Below are 23370 nucleotides of genomic sequence, written 5' to 3' on the forward strand. Positions count from 1 at the left end.
ACACATGACCCGGTAGGTACATGTATGTTATCCATGTAGTGATGTCACACATGACCAGTGAGGTACATGTATGTTATCCATGTAGTGATGTCACACATGACCAGTGAGGTACATGTATGTTATCCATGTAGTGATGTCACACATGACCCGGTAGGTACATGTATGTTATCCATGCAGTGATGTCACACGTGACCAGTGAGGTACATGTATGTTATCCATGTAGTGATGTCACACATGACCAGTGAGGTACATGTATGTTATCCATGTAGTGATGTCACACATGACCCGGTAGGTACATGTATGTTATCCATGTAGTGATGTCACACATGACCAGTGAGGTACATGTATGTTATCCATGTAGTGATGTCACACGTGACCAGTAAAGTACATGTATGTTATCCATGTAGTGATGTCACACATGACCAGTGAGGTACATGTATGTTATCCATGTAGTGATGTCACACATGACCCGGTAGGTACATGTATGTTATCCATGTAGTGATGTCACACGTGACCAGTGAGGTACATGTATGTTATCCATGTAGTGATGTCACACATGACCAGTGAGGTACATGTTGGTTATCCATGTAGTGATGTCACACATGACCAGTGAGGTACATGTATGTTATCGATGTAGTGATGTCACACGTGACCAGTGAGGTACATGTATGTTATCCATGTAGTGATGTCACACTTGACCCGGTAGGTACATGTATGTTATCCATGTAGTGATGTCACACATGACCAGTAAAGTACATGTATGTTATCCATGTAGTGATGTCACACGTGACCAGTGAAGTACATGTATGTTATCCATGTAGTGATGTCACACATGACCAGTGAGGTACATGTATGTTATCCATGTAGTGATGTCACACATGACCAGTGAGGTACATGTATGTTATCCATGTAGTGATGTCACACGTGACCAGTGAGGTACATGTATGTTATCCATGTAGTGATGTCACACATGACCCGGTTGGTACATGTATGTTTTTCATGCAGTGCTGTTACACGGTAGGTACATGTTAGTTATCCATGTAGTGATGTCACACGTGACCAGTAAAGTACATGTATGTTATCTATGTAGTGATGTCACGCGTGACCAGTAAAGTACATGTATGTTATCCATGTAGTGATGTCACACATGACCAGTGAGGTACATGTATGTTATCCATGTAGTGATGTCACACGTGACCAGTGAGGTACATGTATGTTATCCATGTAGTGATGTCACACATGACCAGTGAGGTACATGTATGTTATCCATGTAGTGATGTCACACATGACCCGGTAGGTACATGTATGTTATCCATGTAGTGATGTCACACATGACCAGTGAGGTACATGTATGTTATCCATGTAGTGATGTCACACATGACCAGTGAGGTACATGTATGTTATCCATGTAGTGATGTCACACATGACCAGTGAGGTACATGTATGATATCCATGTAGTGATGTCACACATGACCAGTGAGGTACATGTATGTTATCCATGTAGTGATGTCACACATGACCCGGTAGGTACATGTATGTTATCCATGTAGTGATGTCACACATGACCAGTGAGGTACATGTATGTTATCCATGTAGTGATGTCACACATGACCAGTGAGGTACATGTATGTTATCCATGTAGTGATGTCACACATGACCCGGTAGGTACATGTATGTTATCCATGCAGTGATGTCACACGTGACCAGTGAGGTACATGTATGTTATCCATGTAGTGATGTCACACATGACCAGTGAGGTACATGTATGTTATCCATGTAGTGATGTCACACATGACCCGGTAGGTACATGTATGTTATCCATGTAGTGATGTCACACATGACCAGTGAGGTACATGTATGTTATCCATGTAGTGATGTCACACGTGACCAGTAAAGTACATGTATGTTATCCATGTAGTGATGTCACACATGACCAGTGAGGTACATGTATGTTATCCATGTAGTGATGTCACACATGACCCGGTAGGTACATGTATGTTATCCATGTAGTGATGTCACACGTGACCAGTGAGGTACATGTATGTTATCCATGTAGTGATGTCACACATGACCAGTGAGGTACATGTTGGTTATCCATGTAGTGATGTCACACATGACCAGTGAGGTACATGTATGTTATCGATGTAGTGATGTCACACGTGACCAGTGAGGTACATGTATGTTATCCATGTAGTGATGTCACACTTGACCCGGTAGGTACATGTATGTTATCCATGTAGTGATGTCACACATGACCAGTAAAGTACATGTATGTTATCCATGTAGTGATGTCACACGTGACCAGTGAAGTACATGTATGTTATCCATGTAGTGATGTCACACATGACCAGTGAGGTACATGTATGTTATCCATGTAGTGATGTCACACATGACCAGTGAGGTACATGTATGTTATCCATGTAGTGATGTCACACGTGACCAGTGAGGTACATGTATGTTATCCATGTAGTGATGTCACACATGACCCGGTTGGTACATGTATGTTATCCATGTAGTGATGTCACACGTGACCAGTGAGGTACATGTATGTTATCCATGTAGTGATGTCACACATGACCAGTGAGGTACATGTATGTTATCCATGTAGTGATGTCACACATGACCCGGTAGTTACATGTATGTTATCCATGTAGTGATGTCACACATGACCAGTGAGGTACATGTATGTTATCCATGTAGTGATGTCACACATGACCAGTGAGGTACATGTATGTTATCCATGTAGTGATGTCACACATGACCCGGTAGGTACATGTATGTTATCCATGTAGTGATGTCACACTTGACCCGGTAGGTACATGTATGTTATCCATGTAGTGATGTCACACATGACCAGTAAAGTACATGTATGTTATCCATGTAGTGATGTCACACGTGACCAGTGAAGTACATGTATGTTATCCATGTAGTGATGACACACATGACCAGTGAGGTACATGTATGTTATCCATGTAGTGATGTCACACATGACCAGTGAGGTACATGTATGTTATCCATGTAGTGATGTCACACATGACCAGTAAAGTACATATATGTTATCCATGTAGTGATGTCACACGTGACCAGTGAGGTACATGTATGTTATCCATGTAGTGATGTCACACATGACCCGGTAGGTACATGTATGTTATCCATGTAGTGATGTCACACGTGACCAGTGAGGTACATGTATGTTATCCATGTAGTGATGTCACACATGACCAGTGAGGTACATGTATGTTATCCATGTAGTGATGTCACACATGACCCGGTAGTTACATGTATGTTATCCATGTAGTGATGTCACACATGACCAGTGAGGTACATGTATGTTATCCATGTAGTGATGTCACACATGACCCGGTAGGTACATGTATGTTATCCATGTAGTGATGTCACACGTGACCAGTGAGGTACATGTATGTTATCCATGTAGTGATGTCACACATGACCAGTGAGGTACATGTATGTTATCCATGTAGTGATGTCACACGTGACCAGTGAGGTACATGTATGTTATCCATGTAGTGATGTCACACATGACCAGTAAAGTACATGTATGTTATCCTTGTAGTGATGTCACGCATGACCTGTGATGTACATGTATGTTATCCATGTAGTGATGTCACACGTGACCAGTAAGGTATATGTATGTTATCCATGTAGTGATGTCACACGTGACCAGTGAGGTACATGTATGTTATCCATGTAGTGATGTCACACATGACCAGTGAGGTACATGTATGTTATCCATGTAGTGATGTCACACATGACCAGTGAGGTACATGTATGTTATCCATGTAGTGATGTCACACATGACCAGTTAGGTACATGTATGTTATCCATGTAGTGATGTCACACATGACCCGGTAGGTACATGTATGTTATCCATGTAGTGATGTCACACGTGACCCGGTAGGTACATGTATGTTATCCATGTAGTGATGTCACACATGACCAGTGAGGTACATGTATGTTTTTCATGCAGTGCTGTTACACGGTAGGTACATGTTAGTTATCCATGTAGTGATGTCACACGTGATCAGTGAGGTACATGTATGTTATCTATGTAGTGATGTCACACGTGACCAGTGAGGTACATGTATGTTATCTATGTAGTGATGTCACACGTGACCAGTAAAGTACATGTATGTTATCTATGTAGTGATGTCACGCGTGACCAGTAAAGTACATGTATGTTATCCATGTAGTGATGTCACACGTGATCAGTGAGGTACATGTATGTTATCTATGTAGTGATGTCACACGTGACCAGTGAGGTACATGTATGTTATCCATGTAGTGATGTCACGCGTGACCAGTAAAGTACATGTATGTTATCCATGTAGTGATGTCACACGTGATCAGTGAGGTACATGTATGTTATCTATGTAGTGATGTCACACATGACCAGTGAGGTACATGTATGTTATCCATGTAGTGATGTCACACGTGACCAGTAAAGTACATGTTGGTTATCCATGTAGTGATGTCAGGTGTGACCCGGTATCCATGGCAACCTTAACAGCGTGGTACAAATGTCCATGATATGATCAGCTGCACAGGTTAGTTGAATTAGTAAAGATATCTTGTTTCTGTCATATAATGAAAGATAAGGAATAGTTACCCCACTTTCCAATATAAAGGGTTTTATTCATTGACATTTCCACACAACATAAGTGTAACTATGAAGTTGTTTATTTTTATTGTGTTTCCTTGAATCTTATAATGAATAACTAGCATATCAGTATATCTTCACATGTGCTGTTTGAATAAAATATTTTTAGGCATCTTTGTGAATCTAGTTTGTATACATTTTAACTGTAGAATATCAAGACTAGACAGATTGAACACTCCATCATTTACATAATAGTGATCAATCAATCTTTATTCATGGCCAAAGGCCTATAATACATTGTCTAGGGCCTGTTACAAATTCTTACATTTTCTTAGTTTCATAGCATGAGAAATGAACATTGATACATTGCTTATAGTTTCTGTACGTCATTAATTTTCAAAATTTGTTACCGTTTGGTTTGCGGGAGAATTAGTTATTTACATATTTTGCTCTTAAATCTGTATACACTAGACATACACATAAAAAGTGATATTCATCTTCAATACAATCAGTTTTACAAATCCTACAAAGTCTATGTTCTCTTGCAATACCTTCATATCTCCCTTTTTCGATAAATAGATCATGTGAGCCACAACCAACCCAAGAAAGAGCTGTTCTAAACTTATGTACGTTTACACTTAGAAGATAAGGTTCTAGTATAATAGTAGTCTCAAATGTAGCGTAGTAATTTGCTTTTCTACAAATTGTGGAAGAGCCTGCTAAGAACCTATGGGTCTAACGTCGCGTCAAAGATTATTGTACGTATATTACGACGCGCGCGCGCGCGCGTGTGTGTGTGTGTGTGTGTGTGTGTGTGTGTGTGTGTGTGTGTGTGTGTGTGTGTGTGTGTGTCTGTTTGTACTAGTCCGAACTGATGCAGTTTAATAGTGAAATGCCATGCCGCAGTTGAACATGACTACCCCACTTAGACACCATGTACAGACTCCGAACAGACCAGTCCTTCTTTTAGCCCCCTAATGCCGAGCGCCAGACATAGTAGCAACAAGTACCATCTTTTAACGGGATCGAACCCCCGACCTCCCGCTGTCCGGGCGGACGCTGTACCACTGGACCACGGAGGCGGTCTTGTATAACAGGGTAATAATCAGTGTCCACTCAGTCGCTAGGAGGTTAACAGACAAATTACTATCTCTTCCTCCCGGCTACCCTTTCACTGCCGAGTGAACATAGACATGTTTCGAACAAAGAGCAGGAAAAGCTTTTCGCGAACACGTTGTGTCATCATTGAGTTTCAGCGATTTGCTATTCTACCTTTTACACCCAACACAACCTGTTTCAGTGGATAAGCGAGACTGGTTGTTCCCTGGCGTTGACGTTTAATAATGGCATGTGCTTCATTGTGGGGACATAAACACTATCAGGACATGCAGGAGGCAAGCTGACAAACACGGACACACATCTGAGGAGTCTCGGCGTCGAATGATTTATGACACAATGAGAATACAGCTATGTTATATAGGGCAGCCTAGTGGTGAAAGCGCCGGCCCTTTGTTCTCTGCCGAGCCACTTGCAGTCTCAAATGTGTCCATTGTGAGTGTATTACCTCGGGTTGTTATGTATTTCTAATACATTGATATAAACAGCGTGGGTCCCAGGTAAAACGGTTCCCTGCTAACTGTCTGAAACAAACATATGATACATGTATAAGAAGAAGATATGGCATGTCTTAAAAACAACATAATATATGTATTGATGTGACTTCTTTTTGACATTTAGAAGTCTGTGTGGTTGACAAGGGAGATAGATCTATGGCCATACAACTATATTACAATGAATTCAACGTTTCGGTGTTGATACTAAAACCGTTATCAAGCAAGGTTGTTGGGGAGGATGTTTAGGTTTTAGGAAGACAAATGTGCCTTCGACTTTTATTTACCAGCAGATGTACATTTCCAACACTGAGTATTGTTTGTAGAAACAACCACAGGCTGGATATCACTCTGTTGTTGTCGGTGGGGCAGGATACGCTCGTCTGTTTGAGAACACTGACACAATCGCTATTTGATAGTGATCCATGAATGTATGATTTTTGTCGGAGCTGTACGATGTAAAATATTTCTAATGATTATGGAAATGTTTTTCGTTTTAATTCAAATGTCACAAGGAACATTAAAATAGCGCATGTGATCTAATGTTACACAGTCCATGTCAGCTCGACCTTTCTGAACTTCCGTACTGGTTGTGACGGGGGGTGTTATCGATCGTTGTTGTCTGTGTACACTGCTAATAAAGTCTTGGTAAACACATGCACATGCTTATGTTTCGATCAGCTCTTGTTGCTGCATATTTCTATTTCCGAGGTCGGTTAGAAGACAGATGACATGCTAGAATTCCCTAAGAGCTATCCGTAATCATAAACAGGGTTCTATTGATTTGATAGTATATAATTATATTTTTCAAACCATAATCCTTCATTGTTCCCAAGGCATAGGTCAATGTGTTCGATATTTACGATACACGTAAGGTGTAGTGAAATCGGGTTCAATGTCGCATTGAAGGTTATTGCACTCAAGTATCGATGTTTGTGTTGTGTTGTGTGTTGTGTGCGTCGTTTGCTGTGTGTTTGCTGTGTGTGTGTATATATGTGTTGTGTTGTGTGTATGTAATGTGTGTGTGTTATGTGTGTCTTCTGTGAGTGTATGTGCTACGATGTGCGTGTTGCGTGCGTATAGGTCGTGTGTGTGCGTGCGTTATGTGTGTATGTGGGTGTTATATGTGTGTGTACATGTATTAAGTGTTGTGTTGTGCGCAAATGTTGTGTGTGTGTTGTGTTTGTGTTGTGTGTGTTCTGCGTGTTTGTATGTATGAGTTGTGTATTGTGTAATGCTTGTGTGTGTTATATGTGTATATGTGTGTTTTGTGTTTGGTGTTGTGTGTGTGTTCTGTTGTATGTATGTATGTATGTATGTATGTATGTATGTATGTATGTATGTATGTATGTATGTATGTATGTATGTATGTATGTATGTACGTACGTACGTTTGTACGTACGTACGTATGTATGTATGTATGTATGTATGTATGTATGTATGTATGTATGTATGTATGTATGTATGTATGTATGTATGTATGTATGTATGTATGTATGTATGTATGTATGTATGATCATCACACCCCAATGGCGTAGGACGTTGCTCATAAAATCAAACACTGACGTTTCTTGACTCGAGATTTATGATTCGTGGTAAATCAATACGATAAAAAAGCTGATCTTACTGCTGCTACGTCTACTACACAGCAGGTACAACCAGGCGACTATAAATACCCTAAGGTCACAAGGAGCTGTGTGTATAGTGTAAATTCACGTACTCTTGTCGTGAAGCAAGGCAGTCTACACCGTGTTGTATTCAGATGGTATCTATGTGGGTATCTGTAGAAGGTAAGTAAGAGAACATCTATTACGACAACTTAGAATATGTACGCAGATTATGAATTGCCTGCCCAAGATAGATACCTAGAAATATAACTGCTGTTATGGCTATCATGCGATACGAGTACCGACAAAAAATAAGGGAACAAATAATTTGAATGAAAACTCAATGTCATTTAGTAAGTTTTCGAATGTAGCAAATATTATAATTAGGATCATGTGTCATGTGTGTTGTATCGAAAGATGGAGTTCAAGAATAGCACGGTTGAAATGTACTGATTTGGGGACTTAAATGACTATGTAGTATCGTGATATACATTTAGTATATACGTCGCTTACTGCGCCAATAACCATAAGGGTACTGAATCAAATGTCACTCCAGCACATAGCAATGATGATTGGTCGGTTGTAGTGACATGACCAATTGTTCATGAGTTGACAACATTACGTCATCAAACAAGAGATTGACGTTTATTACGTACGTCCTAATTTTCTTTCTGGAAATATCCGCTAGTCATATATGGCAGAATCTTTCCACAGCTTTGACCTGTGAATGAAACCCCACAATATCTTCTACTGGTAATTGTGAACTGAATGGTAGTCTTTGTTTCAATTTTACTTGAATATTGAGAAGTATGTGTTGTTTCTGAGTCCAAACACCAATTGGCCAAATGGTAATTCTCTTTCCGATGCGTGGGTGCTTGTTTATTGTGTATTTCATCATCCGGCTGCGTAAACTTCACCCTTGACATATATACCACATATACCTTTTATTGCTTGTCCATGAAGTTGGTTCACCTACATATTTTAGTTTTCTAATGTTTTTTCTTTGTTTGACTGTTATGTAACGCCACCATATGGTGGGGGTCTTTAAAAAATCAAGTTTTGACCAGATCCGATACAAAATGTCAAGGCCATATATTATCTCGATTATCCGCCGAAACATGTTGTATTAATGGTACACTGAACACTGATGACACCAGATGGTCGCAAAAAGGGTAAGCATGTCCTGTTCTTACAGGAGCATCAGCCACTCACACAATTTGCATAAAAAAGCGTGTTACTCACGCCGTGCATCAGAACTCTTGCCATACAACGGCGGCATGTGAACACTTAGCACAACCCATAACTATCAGGGTCAAATATGAGAGGAAAAAACATTCACTTGAGTGAGACGGGCAATACGCCACCATACAGGCAGGTGTGACTTTCACAGTGCAATAGACTTCCATACGGCAGTACGGTTTCAGGAGTCAAGGTTTTAGGAGTCGAGACCAAATAGTTTTTGGCTCGTTGTTGCGATTTTGCATTTAATTATTCCTTCTTCAAACGTTTGGCGATTGTCTGAGTAAACTAAAGTTGTAAACGTCTAAGATCTGCATCACTTCTAGCTTTCCTCCAACATCAAGCTGACACTGTGATATGACTAGAATACTGTTCAAAGCGGGGTTAACCCAACTCACTCACTCACTGTAACGGCATGAATATATACAGCAGCTATATAACCATGTACCTATATCCAGGCACGAAGGTTTTAAGATTCTGAGGCGAAACAGTATTTGGATGGTGTTTCCAATTTTCATTCCAACACATTCTTTTAGACTCAGTGGATACTGCTTTAATACTTCAGACATATTTTAATGTTTCTACTTTGAAACACCTCTTTACTTAAGTTCTTAGCCATACAATCCATAGCACTTTTTGAAAGAAATCCATATTTATGACAAGATATAGGTTATTACCCAAATAACTAAGGATAAGAGTTTATGGATTAACAACTTCTTTATTAAAATGAAGAGAGAAGTTTCGGTGTAGGTTCTAACACCGTTATCAAGCAAGTGATATACAGAGTGTGGTTGGCAAGTATATATACAAGTAGGAGGCAATGTTTATACAGTAGAGTAGATGTTGTTATACTGGAGTAGAGAAGCCTGTTATGTACACACAAGGGTAGTAATGACAATCATCGGTGAAGTCAGTGACATAAACAAAGGATGAAGCCAGTAATATAAGCAATGGCATTATGGCTGATGATGAATTTACGTTTCGTATTTATCTCACTCCTCCGGTGATGTTGTTCAACTTGAGTCGTTAACCAGCCTGAATAATGTTGAAACGTGGAAACGAAGCGGCATTATTAGACCGAATTGTGATGGCATACACTAACATTCTGTGACCACTGTGTTATTGTGCATGCCTGTTCAAAGTGTCCCATTGACGGGGCAATAAGCATGTGCATTGACTGAAATTAATATATACACGAATAAAGGAATATTTACAATCTTCTCCTTACAAAGTGTACATAAACGTGTACATTTGACATTAACCTTTTTAACTGGCACATAACTCAGTAACGTTTAATTTATTGTTCTAAGAGGTGTGGAAAGGTTAACAAAGTGAACAAAGTGAACCTACGAAATCTAAGCAATGTCCTTTTTATCCTTTCATAAGGACATCTGCATCTTCTTGGTCTAAACATCGAAATCTATAAATAATGTACAAGTGAAACGAGTCTTATAAACTGTGGAAATGAAATTGAAGTCTGGAAAAAACCGAAACATTCGACCTATCACAAACACAGAAAGCAAAATCTAAACAAATCAATGAAACAATAACAAAACTGAAACACATAAATTGATTCTGGCAAATAGCAACCATTGTTGGTAAAATGCAAAAGGTGAAATTCAACATGTCAACTGCTCTCTGAAATAAATGTATTTACCAAATGTCCTTATAATTATGTACTCACTGATAAAGTAAACACACACTTACTTCCATATTGTTATGAAACTAACCCAACCCGGACATAACCCCATTGACACCAAGAATGAGGTTAAGTATGGATAAAGATTAAATTGTCTCGACAAACCTTCACCCAACGAGGCGGAGAGACACATTGCGACTGTCTTACGTGACAATCACATTGATCAATAAAACTTAGTCACAGGCTTGTTCATAAAACGACTGGACTCTTCCTGCCAATGGTAGTACTATGACAGCTGAGGCTTATACAGGTTAGTGAAGGTTAGGATTAATGAACAATACCCCAAGCGTCTGTCTAATTTTTTAAAACCATCATTACTAATTGACAGAATGATAAAATTACACACCCTTTTGTATATAAAATGGGATACCTCAATGCTGATTTTAAACATGTTACATTTTGTCCATGTTCATGTCTGTCTAATTGTGTAATATTTGGTGACTGACTGCAGTTAATTTGACAAAAACAAAACAAAATACAAACTCCTTTGTAAACTAAGCATGCTGCGGTTACAGTGTATCACTCTTCGATTGGAGGTACATAGTTCACTACTGTTTCCTGCCACTCAACAACAACCGGTCGCACGAGGTGAGTGTACGTGTTATCGTCAACATCAGACTGCTCTGCCGCAGCAACATCATTGATTTCACAATCTGTTACAAAGCAGTCTGCCAGAACAGGCATGACAGGGGCAGCTCCAGTTACTGATTCATCTCCTCTTATCCCTGGCAGCTCACACACGTTGTCAACATCTTCGTCTCTGATTTCACAGTAGTCCGGGGGTACCTGGTCCTCATGACTTGGTGCTTCGTGTAGAATTATTCCCTGTATTGTGTGCTGTCTGTGATTAAGAAAAAAACGCATAAGTCAAGCTTTATGGTGGCGTCATGTAAATAATCCAGTCTGATTACTGTCTGATGATGTCCCTGATCATTGCGTACGATGACAAGAAATTCCGCCAGTCACATTGGTTACTTGGGATCTAGATCTCTTCTAAACAATATACATACTTTTGTGGTAAAAGTAGCATGGTTATGTTAAAAAAACCAGTTGAAAACGCATGAATGTGTTAAACCATACATATATGTCTCTTTTGATGAAAGTAGTTGTTGATTATTCACAATTACTGTACTTACTTAAAAGTTCTTAAATGTTTGCAGTAGACGGGTGATAAGGCCAGCAGGATGATCACTACAAAAAGTGAAAAGGCTGTTGATAGTCCAATCTTCAGGTCAACAATGCTGCTGTCACTATTACCTGAAATGTGTAAGATGATATGTAGAAGTCATGTAATTCCAGCTTATTCAATAAGGGCAAAGAACACAATACTTCAATGCAACAAAGGACACATGCATGGAAACACTCTTCCATTTGAACACTCGAACTTCTTAAATTGCCTTTTAGCAAAATATAGACAAGGTAAATAATAGAACACATTCCACTGAACTGATGCAACCAGGAAGTATTATAGAGTTATAGTTACCTTGGTTGCAATGTTCCACTCTTAGACATTCCGCTATAGAACAGTTGAACGTGCAGGTAGAATCACACGTTTGTCCAGTCAGGTGGCAGCCTATGGTACAGGTCCCAGTCTTCTGATCACAGACACCATCAAAACACACTTTACACGTGTGCTGGCAGAGTCCACCATAAAAGCCACGTGTACATCCGTCTGTACACTTCCCGCTGTCCGAGTGGCACATGTTGTGAAGGCAGTTGACAGGGCAGGGTTTACAGCCTCTACTGAAATGTCCAGGTACACAACCATCTACACAGTCACCTGTAGACTTGCATCGTTTATTGGCGCAAATAGGACTGCATGGAGAAGAGCACTGTTGACCACGCCAGCCCTCTTTACACCCGTGGATGCAATCCCCACTAGCTCTGTTGCAGACAGGTAAACCAGCATCTGGTGCCTGTAGATGTTTGCTGGTAGAGACGTTGGGGCCTGGTCCACAATTTTCACTGCACTTTTCGTTGCAGAAAATGCTATAAAATCCAGGAAGACAGCCATCTGCGCATCCATGTTCACAGGATCCCAGGCAATGATCACAGGAATAAGCACAGTTTGGACCGAAATATCCTGTGTGGCACTCTTTGCACAATCCTGTTATCGTGTTGCAGGACTTACATCTACTTGAACACGTCTTACAGCCAGTACCGTAGTAGGAGTCAACACATCCAGACACACAGGAGGAGCCTAGCTGACAATATCCTCCATCACAACCACCTGGACATGCTGCACAGGTACCTCCTGGACTGCCACAGTGTACGTTGCACCCAGAGCCTTGATATCCGGAGACACAACCGTCAGTGCAAGCACCTGTGCCGGAGCTTGACAACTGACATGAGTGATTTCTGCAGTTCCTGCTGCACACTGAACTGCACATCTGATCAAAATACCCAGTGTCACAGCCTGTGATGCAATGTCCTGTACTTCTGTCACAGTCAGAACAGTGCTGGTTGTCCTTGCACTGGTCGCCTGAAATGGAAAGGACTACAATATATGATTTTTGAAACTATGGCATAAACTGTGTCACCTGTACCCTGTAATAAGAGCACATGTCACATTAACAGCATACAATGACTTCTATTTCAAGAAGGCAACAATATGTTGTTAGCATACCACATTTAAGAATATGTAAGCAGTGACTTTGTTACATTGGGCTACATTTTAAGGCAAATTCTGTACACGAACCACTGACTGAGATGTACCATTAGCAAATCAATTTATTGGACAACTTTGCTGATAAGAGAATGCAAGCAGATAAGAAGATGAGCTATTTCAAGCTAAAATCTTTCAAGCTTACCTTTCGAAGAAACTATCAGATATGTCATACATATGAACTTCAACAGTGTCATGATGTGTTCTGAAAGCTCAACACAACATGACTACATACAGTTGTGTGTTACTGTAAGCTGTGCCACACTGTCCAGTGTAAAGCTGCCTTTGTGTGTGTGAAGTTGTTTTGTCCTTATTAGCAGGCAATGACTCACTTTCTTGGAAATTAGCTTACAGCATCTGTTTTCTTTTTCCTCCTCAGCCGGAAAAAATAAATCGTGCAGGGTTATGATTATCACAACCGCTTGATATGTTTCTGTTATGAGTACACATATTGTGCTCCATACAGTAGACTGGTAATTATATCTATTTCCAAGATAAACCCACACACTCTTTAAGAAAAACATATTATCTTTCCAAAGTCAAGATATATTTGCAAATATACTAGTGAAGATTTGCACTGTAGGCACACCCAACAAACTATTACGTATACCCTGTCGTCTAAGGAACAGGGGTTAACTTTACAAAGATTCGTGTATGAATGCTACGATTTTTGGTTTGAATCACAGATCGCCTTGTTTCTCAGCACACCCATTCTCGTGAGACCACACCCGTTCTCGTGAGTTTCAACAATTTGGTAAGCGTCCCCGAAACTGGCAGAAGTTCTGATTATCCTCCTGCATGAGGCCACAAATTGAACAACAATAATGGATAAACGTCCCACGCGATAGGTAAAATGCTTTTTGATGTGAAAACCCCCACAAAAGAAATCTCTGATTAAAATAGTATTTAATACATCTTCTGTAGGAACCATGCATTCCACTGTGCTTCATATGAATTTCCTTGAAAGATACAAAATAACCTTTGATACTCGTGTCACATGTAAGTTATTTTGCCACATTGGATCAACTGTTGTGACACAACATATCTGTTTTGCATTCATTTCTTTAGAAGAAGGAATTTACTCCCTAAACCGAGATTGAATCGAAACATCTTCCGTGAGAATAGAAGCCTGTATTTTTCCAGTTTACAGTTTTGTTTAAAATAAACTGATGATGAGCTGAATGCCCGAGTTTTAGCAAAACCCAGTAGCATTGATCAATTATGCTGAGTCAACTTCAAAACAAATGTATGGGCTGAAACATTTAACCCACCCAAAGGAAAAGGAGCGTTGTGCACGAACGCCGCGTATGGATGACATCACGCTAAAAATAGTTCGCCAGCGGTAGGAGAGAACGATGGTGTGTGACGAGGTATGGTGCAATAACGGGAAATCCCATACTATAATTAGTTCACCGTCGACAATTTAAATGTGACCTTGCCAGTAACTAATGGCTGTATAAGACTGGAGGGGTTATTCTTTACGATGGTTTATGTATGTTTATGAACCTATTTACATTGAGTGATCGGTTAGTCCCGAGTCTGTCCTCATTGGAAATTTTTGTCACCCCTGGGTGTGCATACACAGTGAAATGAGGTCGGAGACCTCGTTGCATGTCCGCTGATTGCATTCAGATGTGTAAACAACCCGTCTCAGTAGTACTGAAGAAAGCCATGTTCTATTTATTTTCCTATCATTTCTATGTTCATCATGTCTGCTCAAGGTTGGAAAGAATATTTGTCCAGTATTTATTTTAATCCTAATTTCGGTTTCTTGAAAATGTTTTTTTTTATTTCAAATATGTATAACAAAAGTCATTCCTTCTGTTTCAGGTGTTTGTTCAATGATGCTGGGACTCGTCCAACTTCTGCTGCCATTCTGTGAGTCACTTGTGTGAAATAATAACTGGAAATGAAGGCAAATGATATAAATAATTAATTAGCCCCTCTGTCTATTCCATTTAAACCACGTGCTATTGATGGACAAGCAGAATACGGATTGATAAAAAAATAGTGCCATTTGATGATAAGAAAAGTTCAAGATTCACACATATGCTTTTGATTAACACAGCTGACTTGTTGCCTCGTCAGTGGATTAAAAAAAACGTAGTTTGCAAATTGTATACGTTAAAGACAGAAGCTTTAGTCATAAGAACAGTAAACGATTCACAAAACAATGGATTATCCAGACGTTGATATTCATGAAGATGATATGCTAGGATTATCATTTGATGCTCTATTTCAGTCGTGGTTGTCCAGGGCTACACCGAATGTAAGTGGGGCTTACATGGCGAGCACTGCAACCTAACATGCCCCCAGAACTGTGCCCTTCTTCCTCCACTTGATCTTCCCTACTGTGACACTGACACAGGGAAGTGTTCTGAGGGATGCCAGCGTGGTTGGCATGGTGATCTGTGTAATCAAGACTGCAGCGGGAACTGTCTAGGACAGACATGCAACCATCAAACTGGGCACTGCACACTTGGCTGCAGTGGAACTAACGCTGGACATTTCTGTAATGATACTCGAGGTAGGGGATTTTAATGAATCAGCGTTCGGTATTTATCCTCATATGAATGGAAGCTTAAAAATTTATGAACACTCTCTTATCTACATATTTAGAATGATATGAACTTAGCTTTAAGTAAATGAAATGGTACAACAGAATAAACTACTCTTTTTTGTTCTAACTGTGATGTTGATAATCAGAAAAGCAAGGGTGATTTGTAAATAGGAATTGTGCCCGGAAGCTAAATGGCAATATATTTTAATTTCAACATTGTAACTAAAGTGTCATGTCATCTATCTTTCCTAATAATATCCCACAAACTCCATATAATCACTGATATAGTTTAAAATATGCAAAGTCAACAAAACCAATTTCATACACACAACAGGATCTTTTTCAATAATCATAATACTAAATGCAACCCTCCCTGCTAAAAGCTGAATCGATCGTACAGTTCCGACTTTTTCATGAGCATGTGTGTATCCTTCCCCACCGGTGGCATCCATCACAAACACATGCAAGGGCAAGTCATTTGTTCACCTGGCAAGACACGGGAACAGGGCTACCAAAAGTCTATTTGAAAGCTTTACTGAGACCTTGAATGTTGTAATCTGATCAAACAACTTCTGACCAAGTTTCATGTGACGCTCTTTGAAATCTTGGTAGAGAGAATTTGCTCGATTGTATCTTAAACGTTGTGAAATATAAACACCAAAGGCTGGAGCTACTGGAATATTGCTCGACATGAAGGGAAAGCTGACTAGTAGAAAGTTGAAGTCATCCCTCCTGCACACAGTCTTGTAGAGAGTTTTATTTGTTGTAGGGAGTGTCTTGCCACTCTGAATCTTAATGCATAGATCTAAATGTGAAACAAATAAGGCGGTCTCACTGGTCTCCTTTATTTCTAGTTCAGGTTGGTAAATCAGTGTAAGGGAATTGGCTAATTGATTGTTTTGGAATGATATCAGACCATCGAAAAAACGTGAAGCTTAAGTTAATCTTCTTGGGCAAACTACCTTGTTTTGACATTCTGATTGAGATACATATAGAAACAGATCCTCAAGGAGGGGAGCACAGTTGGTGCCAATTGGGATGACCACATCTTGCCTAAATGTCTTACCCAAAAATGTTATGTTGCTGTTATAAAGAGGAAGTCCAGCATTTCACATATTATTTTCGCAGTAAATTTTAGATTGCGTGTGCTTTCATTTTTCACAAATTGTCCTGAACCTAACTGTGTCTGTGGTAACCACAATTTGTATGAAAAGCCCCATGGATCAAGGAGTGAAGTAGTTCCTTAAGTTTGTCATGTGGGATAGTGGTGTACAAAGTAGAAAAATAAATAAAATTCACAGAATGGAACTAGGTTCTTTTCTGAGATTGCAAAAAGTCAAGCAAACCCTCAGCATTTTGAGAATCAAATTGGTATTAATACCACTTGTCTCAAATTCTTTAGTTAATATGAAGAAAGCCCTTCCTTGATTGTATTGAGGATTATGGTCTTTGAGACAGGAATTGGTGGTTCACTTGTTAGACCAAACAATACATTTTTCTCTTTGAATGGAATTTTATGGAGCTTTGAAATCCAGTACAAGAGAGGAATGGACATGTCTTCAGGTTTTTAAGTCAAGTCAAAAGTTGACAGTACTGATTTATGGTTTTGGCAGATGCCTTTCTCAGTCAACATACTGGCCTTATATGTGGCATTATTTGATATGCCATTTACACCAAGTTATTTGATCAAATAATTAATGTAGTGATCTTTACATATAATACTTATGTTATTTGAGGCCTTGTCAGTGGGGACAACTACAAACTTTTCATGTAGGGCTGCCAGACTTTGGATGACAGCTGACTTGGACAGAGAGGTTTATTCAATTCCGTTTCCTCTTTTTAAGTTAATGCATTCTACCAATGGCATCATCACGCACTGCCTTAACCCACTCTTAAAGACATTCAACAGTTTCCTCTTCTCTTTTGGTCCATTTTCGGCATATTCTTTGACAGCATCCATAATGATTTTGAAGTTGAGATCCCAAATGGAAGGACGTTGCTCATGGAATCTTGGTCCATATTTGAATAACTGAAGAAGGTTGTTATCGTCAACAATAGAGAAGTCACACGTGATTATATGGCCTGCACAGTATGATGAGTCTTGGCAGCCACAAGTAGTAGCATTTACACCATGAACAGCCAAGTCCACGTTCTGCAACACGTTCCAATAATTGCTTGCTTGTTTGTGGTTTAACGCCACACTCAGCAATAGTCCAGCTATATGACGGCAGCCTGTAAATAATCGAGACTGGACCAGACAATCCAGTGATGGAAATCATGACCATTAATCCAACTCAGAACTTAAAACTAACACAAATGCCATATATAAAAGAAGTAGGCCATGGTGGCCAATTCTCTGTGATAATAATAATCATGTGATAATAAAACTCAGAACTAAACTCTCTAGATTTGCACACAGTTGGATGTCATCAAAAGAAGAAACACACATGGAAAAGATCATGAGCAAAGAGGAACGGTCAAATTAAGAACACCTCTCAACAAAGTGGAACATATTTGTTGAGTTCCACTGCTTACTCAACATATACCAAATAATATTACATTGTGAAATAAATGTCCAAAATATTTTTTTTCAAAATATTTGCTGTGACGATCTGTAATCTCAACTGATAATTTGGCAACATCTATATCACTTCTCTTTTTGCCTATTTAGACATGTTTCAAACGTCAAAGAAAACTTTCAACATCTGCTCACGTGCACTAGCATCAATTGTATGCCATAAACTTAGTTCAGGATTCAATACTTTTGTACGAAGAAAACTATTCAACGACTGTATAGTGCCATCAATAATGTTTATTGTGTCCTACTCTTTTTACAGTGAAATTACACACCATTGTATAAGGATAACGTAATTAGGGGTTTTATTCATATTGACATGAACAATTCCTCACATTAATGGTTTGCTCACAGCTATTATTATAATAAAGTGCGAAAAAGAAGTTACTTAATCATGTATCTGATACTTTGATTGTCCAGACTGTAGTCGTGGCTGGTATGGCGATATCTGTCAACACCCCTGCAGCATCAACTGTCTGGAGGAAAGATGCAACCACACAACTGGAGTCTGTATACTTGGCTGCAGTGGGACTTACACGGGGGAGTTTTGCAACACTACAAAAGGTACGAAGATACATTTGCTTAACATGCAATACAACTTGTCTTATATGTTGGGACCATGTTGGGATAAAAGCAATACCACTAAAGGGAGGTAACTCCGAATAACTAGCTGTCAGTGTCACCAGCAAAGGGCGTTATTGTACGAGCGCCTCGATCAATTTACTGTCACTTACAATTATGAGAAACATAGTTACACACTATACTGCCACATAACAATAGATCCTAAAATATGATTGATCTTTGGGCATAAACACTATTAATTATTATCCACGTGGTCAAGACACAGGTGATTAGATATTAAATCCGTACACTTGCGTGTCTAGAGGGTTGACATCGTTTTATAACCTTTGATTGGACATCTGTGACCTCGGTCACACCTGAACTGTTGGGTTTCCTTTATACACAATTTTCTTTTGTATGGTCAACTTGAAACGTCTTTCATTTGGTAACGAATATGCTGGACAAAACCAACATGTCCCTCAGACCTACCCAATTATCGCTTATATATGAGTGGAAATCAAATATTGGCACCCGAAATTTGTGAATTTGACGAATAATCTCTATTGTTCAGCCACTTGGAACATTCGGTGTCTGCAATATCAAAAGTGAATGGTGACAAGAGGAATATAGGGTCTTTGGCCCCTGTTTCTGTTCAAAATCATAATCAAAACACCTGGCGGAAAAACTCAATGTGACATAATATTTTGAAGAAATTGGAGAGTTCGAGAATTTGAGAGTTCTGAACATTGACGTGTTGAAATGTGATCTATTTATTAGCTGTTGGATTCAGCACTTGTATGTGTACACTTCTTTGACTCAACTAGTTGTGAACAACAAGGAAGACACAAACAGCCTGGATGCCGTACTGGAACTTTTCTCACTGAATGCAGCAGTCGCAGCCACAGTCGCAGGTGCAGTCACACTCACAGTGACATTCACAGTCATTTTGTTCTTAAGGTAATTATTGTAGTTGTATTCAGTTTTGTGTTTAACTGTGATTTTATGTTTGTATTTCCTGATATATTCAAATATTCATACTATAGTACATGCAGATTATCATGACAATGTTCAATGTTATTTTTCGGTAAATAACTCGGCAGTTTCGGCAGCACTGTAATTAAATCAAAGTTGGAATTACAATAACTATGGACCTGTAAAGTTTATTGTAATCTCAGAAAGACATTCCAAATCCTTAAACCCAGTAGTAACTGTAACCACCACATGCCTTGACGAGAACCCTTTGACTTTGCCGGCTAGCGTCCAGATGTGAAACCATTAGAACCTGTTTGGGATATTCTTAGACGTTGGCTGCTGGCAATGGACCCACTCGTGCAGAATTCGACCAAGCCGAAACTACGGTTATATGCTACCTCTACTCATTCCTGTTCTAGTGCTTCACAAATGCTCTCTTCCAAATACCATGAAACCTCGCACACCAATCTCCCAAAGCACTTGGCAAGAAAAGTTGTGAAACATGGAGAAATATATTTCCCAATACGCACACATATCCTACACGAACCTGTGTTGGGGCCACAACAGTCATTCTTCTTTCACGTGAATGCTGTGAAATTATGTAACTGAAAGGTCTCAAAGATAAACAATAATAAAATAATAAAAATATGTCGACTCGTCTTCAGCTAAAACAACCATACAACTAGCAGGTTCATTACCGAAACCGACATGTGAATCAGCAACCAAGATTGGCGCTGTCCTCTCTCTTCTTTCAATATGTTAATAACACGGGATTGTCAACAGCTGCTCCGGCAACCGTTAGTGATAACTAAATGCCCGGTCCACCAGTTGCCGCCAGAGATTGATGCGAGTACTTGGTTTGAAATAGTAACATGGAATGTTCATGGTTTGAAACAGAAACTAGCTGACTCTGACTTTATACACTATTGTCTGAAGTTTGATGTCATTGGATTTGTTGAAATATGGAACAATGTAAATAAAGATGACATTTCTTCTATATTTACAAACCATACTGTTTATATTAACCAACGGGACTTTAATAACAGAGGCGGTGTTGCCCTTTGCGTTAGCCATTTTGCAAGTCAATACATCAAGAAGATCTGGTCTGACTTTACTGATTGTATTTTCGTGCTTTTGGATAAGAAACTTTTTGGTTACACATACGATATTTTTTATGGGTGTGTGTGTATTCACCCTGTATATTCATCCGTTCGGAGCGATCCAAGACTGCAGAAAGGGATTGATTACTTAGAAAACTGTTTGCTCTCGTGCATCACAGATGCTGATATTGAAGACTTTGTTTTTGTGATTATGGGTGATATGAATGCTAGAACAGGCAACTTAAAGGCTTATATTTTACAGGATGGCAACAAATACATTCCTTCACTGGAAGATTTGAATTATAAAACTGACAGTTTTAGCATATCTAGAAAGTGGACAGATGATCGTGTAAACTCCCATGGTTGTGATTTAATAGATTTATGCTTGATATACATATGATGAATGGGAGAACAATATCAGATGCTTTGCTGGTGGGGGTGCCAGCATGGTTGATTATTGCTTATGTTCATCTGAATTATTTAGTACTAATTATGATTTCAGTCTAGCCACAAGATGTGAGTCAGATCATTTTCCCATTGTGTTTAAGTTTGGTGTTACAGATACAGAGAATGTTATCAGTAACATGTATGCTGATAATGCAGAATCTATTTGTAGATACCGATGGTGTGCTGGTAAGGCTGAAGCGTTTTCTGAGTTACTTCGGGACTCGCTATTATCATATAGTTTTGATGATTTCATGGGTGAAATTTCTAGCGGTGTTAATTGTGCAGTTACAAAATTGACATCATTGATCATTTACTTGTGCTTCTGTCAGTGATATGAAGGTAATTAGTAGCTCAAACATATGTACATTTTCAGGAGCAAGATTGCATGATAGCGAATGTAAAGAGTTGAAACATGAGAAATATTGTATTCTTAATATGTTTAGAATAACTGCTGATCTGAACTATTTACAACAGTTTAGACAGTTAAGAAATGCGTATCGAAATATGTGTAGACAAAAGAAATTGATTTTTGAAGAGTGATTACTTGAGGATTTAATGTCTCATACTTGTAGTCCTAAGATCTTCTGGAACCAAGTGAAGGGACTTGTATCAAAAAAGACTAATGCAACTCAGTTTATAGCTCCATCAGAATGGGTCTCCTACTTTAAATTTTGTTTGAATATAACTGATTATGATGTTGATCATGATAATCTTGCTTCCGCTGAGAGTTTTGTTTATGAACACGAGGAATCTAACTGTTTTGTCTGCAATGATGAAGAATTAAATGATATTTTGAATTGTGAAATCACTGAACCAGAAATTTTACATGCTATTAATCATTTGAAAGATGGTAAGGCGGCTGGTCCCGATAGAGTTCTACCAGAAATGATAAAGTGTTGCAAGGGTAATCTTCTTCCTTATCTAGTTATATTATATAACGCTATTTTGCATAGTGGTAATTTTCCTGAGGATTGGGCTCGAGGTTTACTTACTCCACTTCATAAGAAAGGCAGCAAATTTGATGTTAACAATTATAGGGGTATTACACTTAGTGATGTATTGGGTAAAATATTTACTTTTATTCTTAATAAACGGCTTACTATGTTTTGTGACATTTACGATAAGATACCAGAGTCTCAGGCAGGTTTGAGGGCTGGATACAGCACCATTGATAATATATGTGTGTGGCAAAGTCTAATACAGAAATACTTATCTAAAGCTAATGGCAGATTTTACTGTTTATTTGTTGATTTTAGAAAAGCCTTTGATTGTGTAAATAGAAAATTGTTGTGGTATGTCATGTTAAATAAGGGTATACATGGACAGTTATTTTATGTCATAAGTATATGTATTTAAAAGTGAAATCGGCTGTAAAGTTATCAAATAGCACAGCAACTTGCTACTTTGAAACGCTAAGTGGTGTATGTCAAAGCTGCACCCTTAGCCCTATATTGTTCTCTTTGCTTATTGTTGAATAAGAATCAATGTTGCAGTCCCCCGGCGAGAGGGGAATATTTGTGAGTCAAGAATCTCTAGACATTTTGTTGTTATTATATGCCGATGATTTGTGCATAATTGATGATACTGTAGTTGGTCTCCAACGAAAACGTAATATCCTTAAATCTTTCTGTACTAAATGGGGTTTAGAAGTTAACCATAGTAAGACTGAAATTTTAGTTTTCAGAAATGGTGGAAAACATAGGAGTACTGAGAAATG

General features: G+C 39.0%; 3 protein-coding genes across 3 annotated transcripts in view; 2 read left to right on the forward strand and 1 right to left on the reverse strand.

The window, feature by feature from the left end:
- Positions 1–23370, forward strand: part of LOC124122347 — a 377435-nt gene that overhangs the window by 54501 nt on the left and 299564 nt on the right. The window lies entirely within an intron of this gene.
- On the reverse strand, positions 11181–12605 carry LOC124122341. Its single transcript, XM_048395646.1, has 3 exons — positions 12257–12605; positions 11910–12030; positions 11181–11614 (listed from the first exon to the last, which is right to left on the reverse strand). The coding sequence occupies exons 1-3, from the start codon at positions 12474–12476 to the stop codon at positions 11293–11295; spliced, it is 663 nt and encodes a 220-aa protein (XP_048251603.1). The 5' UTR covers positions 12477–12605; the 3' UTR covers positions 11181–11292.
- LOC125379289 (scavenger receptor class F member 1-like) lies at positions 15147–22042 on the forward strand. The gene is made up of 6 exons (XM_048395559.1): positions 15147–15159; positions 15269–15316; positions 15681–15965; positions 18994–19137; positions 19959–20091; positions 22027–22042. Exons 1-6 carry the CDS (start codon positions 15147–15149, stop codon positions 22040–22042), a joined length of 639 nt encoding a protein of 212 aa, XP_048251516.1.

Source organism: Haliotis rufescens, unplaced genomic scaffold, assembly GCF_023055435.1.
Source record: "Haliotis rufescens isolate VD_foot unplaced genomic scaffold, xgHalRufe1.0.p SCAF_14, whole genome shotgun sequence".
In the NCBI taxonomy this organism is placed as follows: domain Eukaryota; kingdom Metazoa; phylum Mollusca; class Gastropoda; order Lepetellida; family Haliotidae; genus Haliotis; species Haliotis rufescens.

Excerpts from the sequence above, each read along its gene's own strand:
- LOC124122341 (XM_048395646.1), bottom strand. The coding sequence starts at position 12,476 with ATGTGCCACTCGGACAGCGGGAAGTGTACAGACGGATGTACACGTGGC. Across the intron at positions 12,031-12,256 it reads AGTGGAACATTGCAACCAAG|GTAATAGTGACAGCAGCATT; the intron begins GTAACTATAACT and ends TACACATTTCAG. Across the intron at positions 11,615-11,909 it reads AAACATTTAAGAACTTTTAA|ACAGCACACAATACAGGGAA; the intron begins GTAAGTACAGTA and ends TCTTAATCACAG.
- LOC125379289 (XM_048395559.1), top strand. Across the intron at positions 15,966-18,993 it reads TTTCTGTAATGATACTCGAG|ACTGTAGTCGTGGCTGGTAT; the intron begins GTAGGGGATTTT and ends TTGATTGTCCAG. Across the intron at positions 19,138-19,958 it reads GTTTTGCAACACTACAAAAG|TTGTGAACAACAAGGAAGAC; the intron begins GTACGAAGATAC and ends TGACTCAACTAG.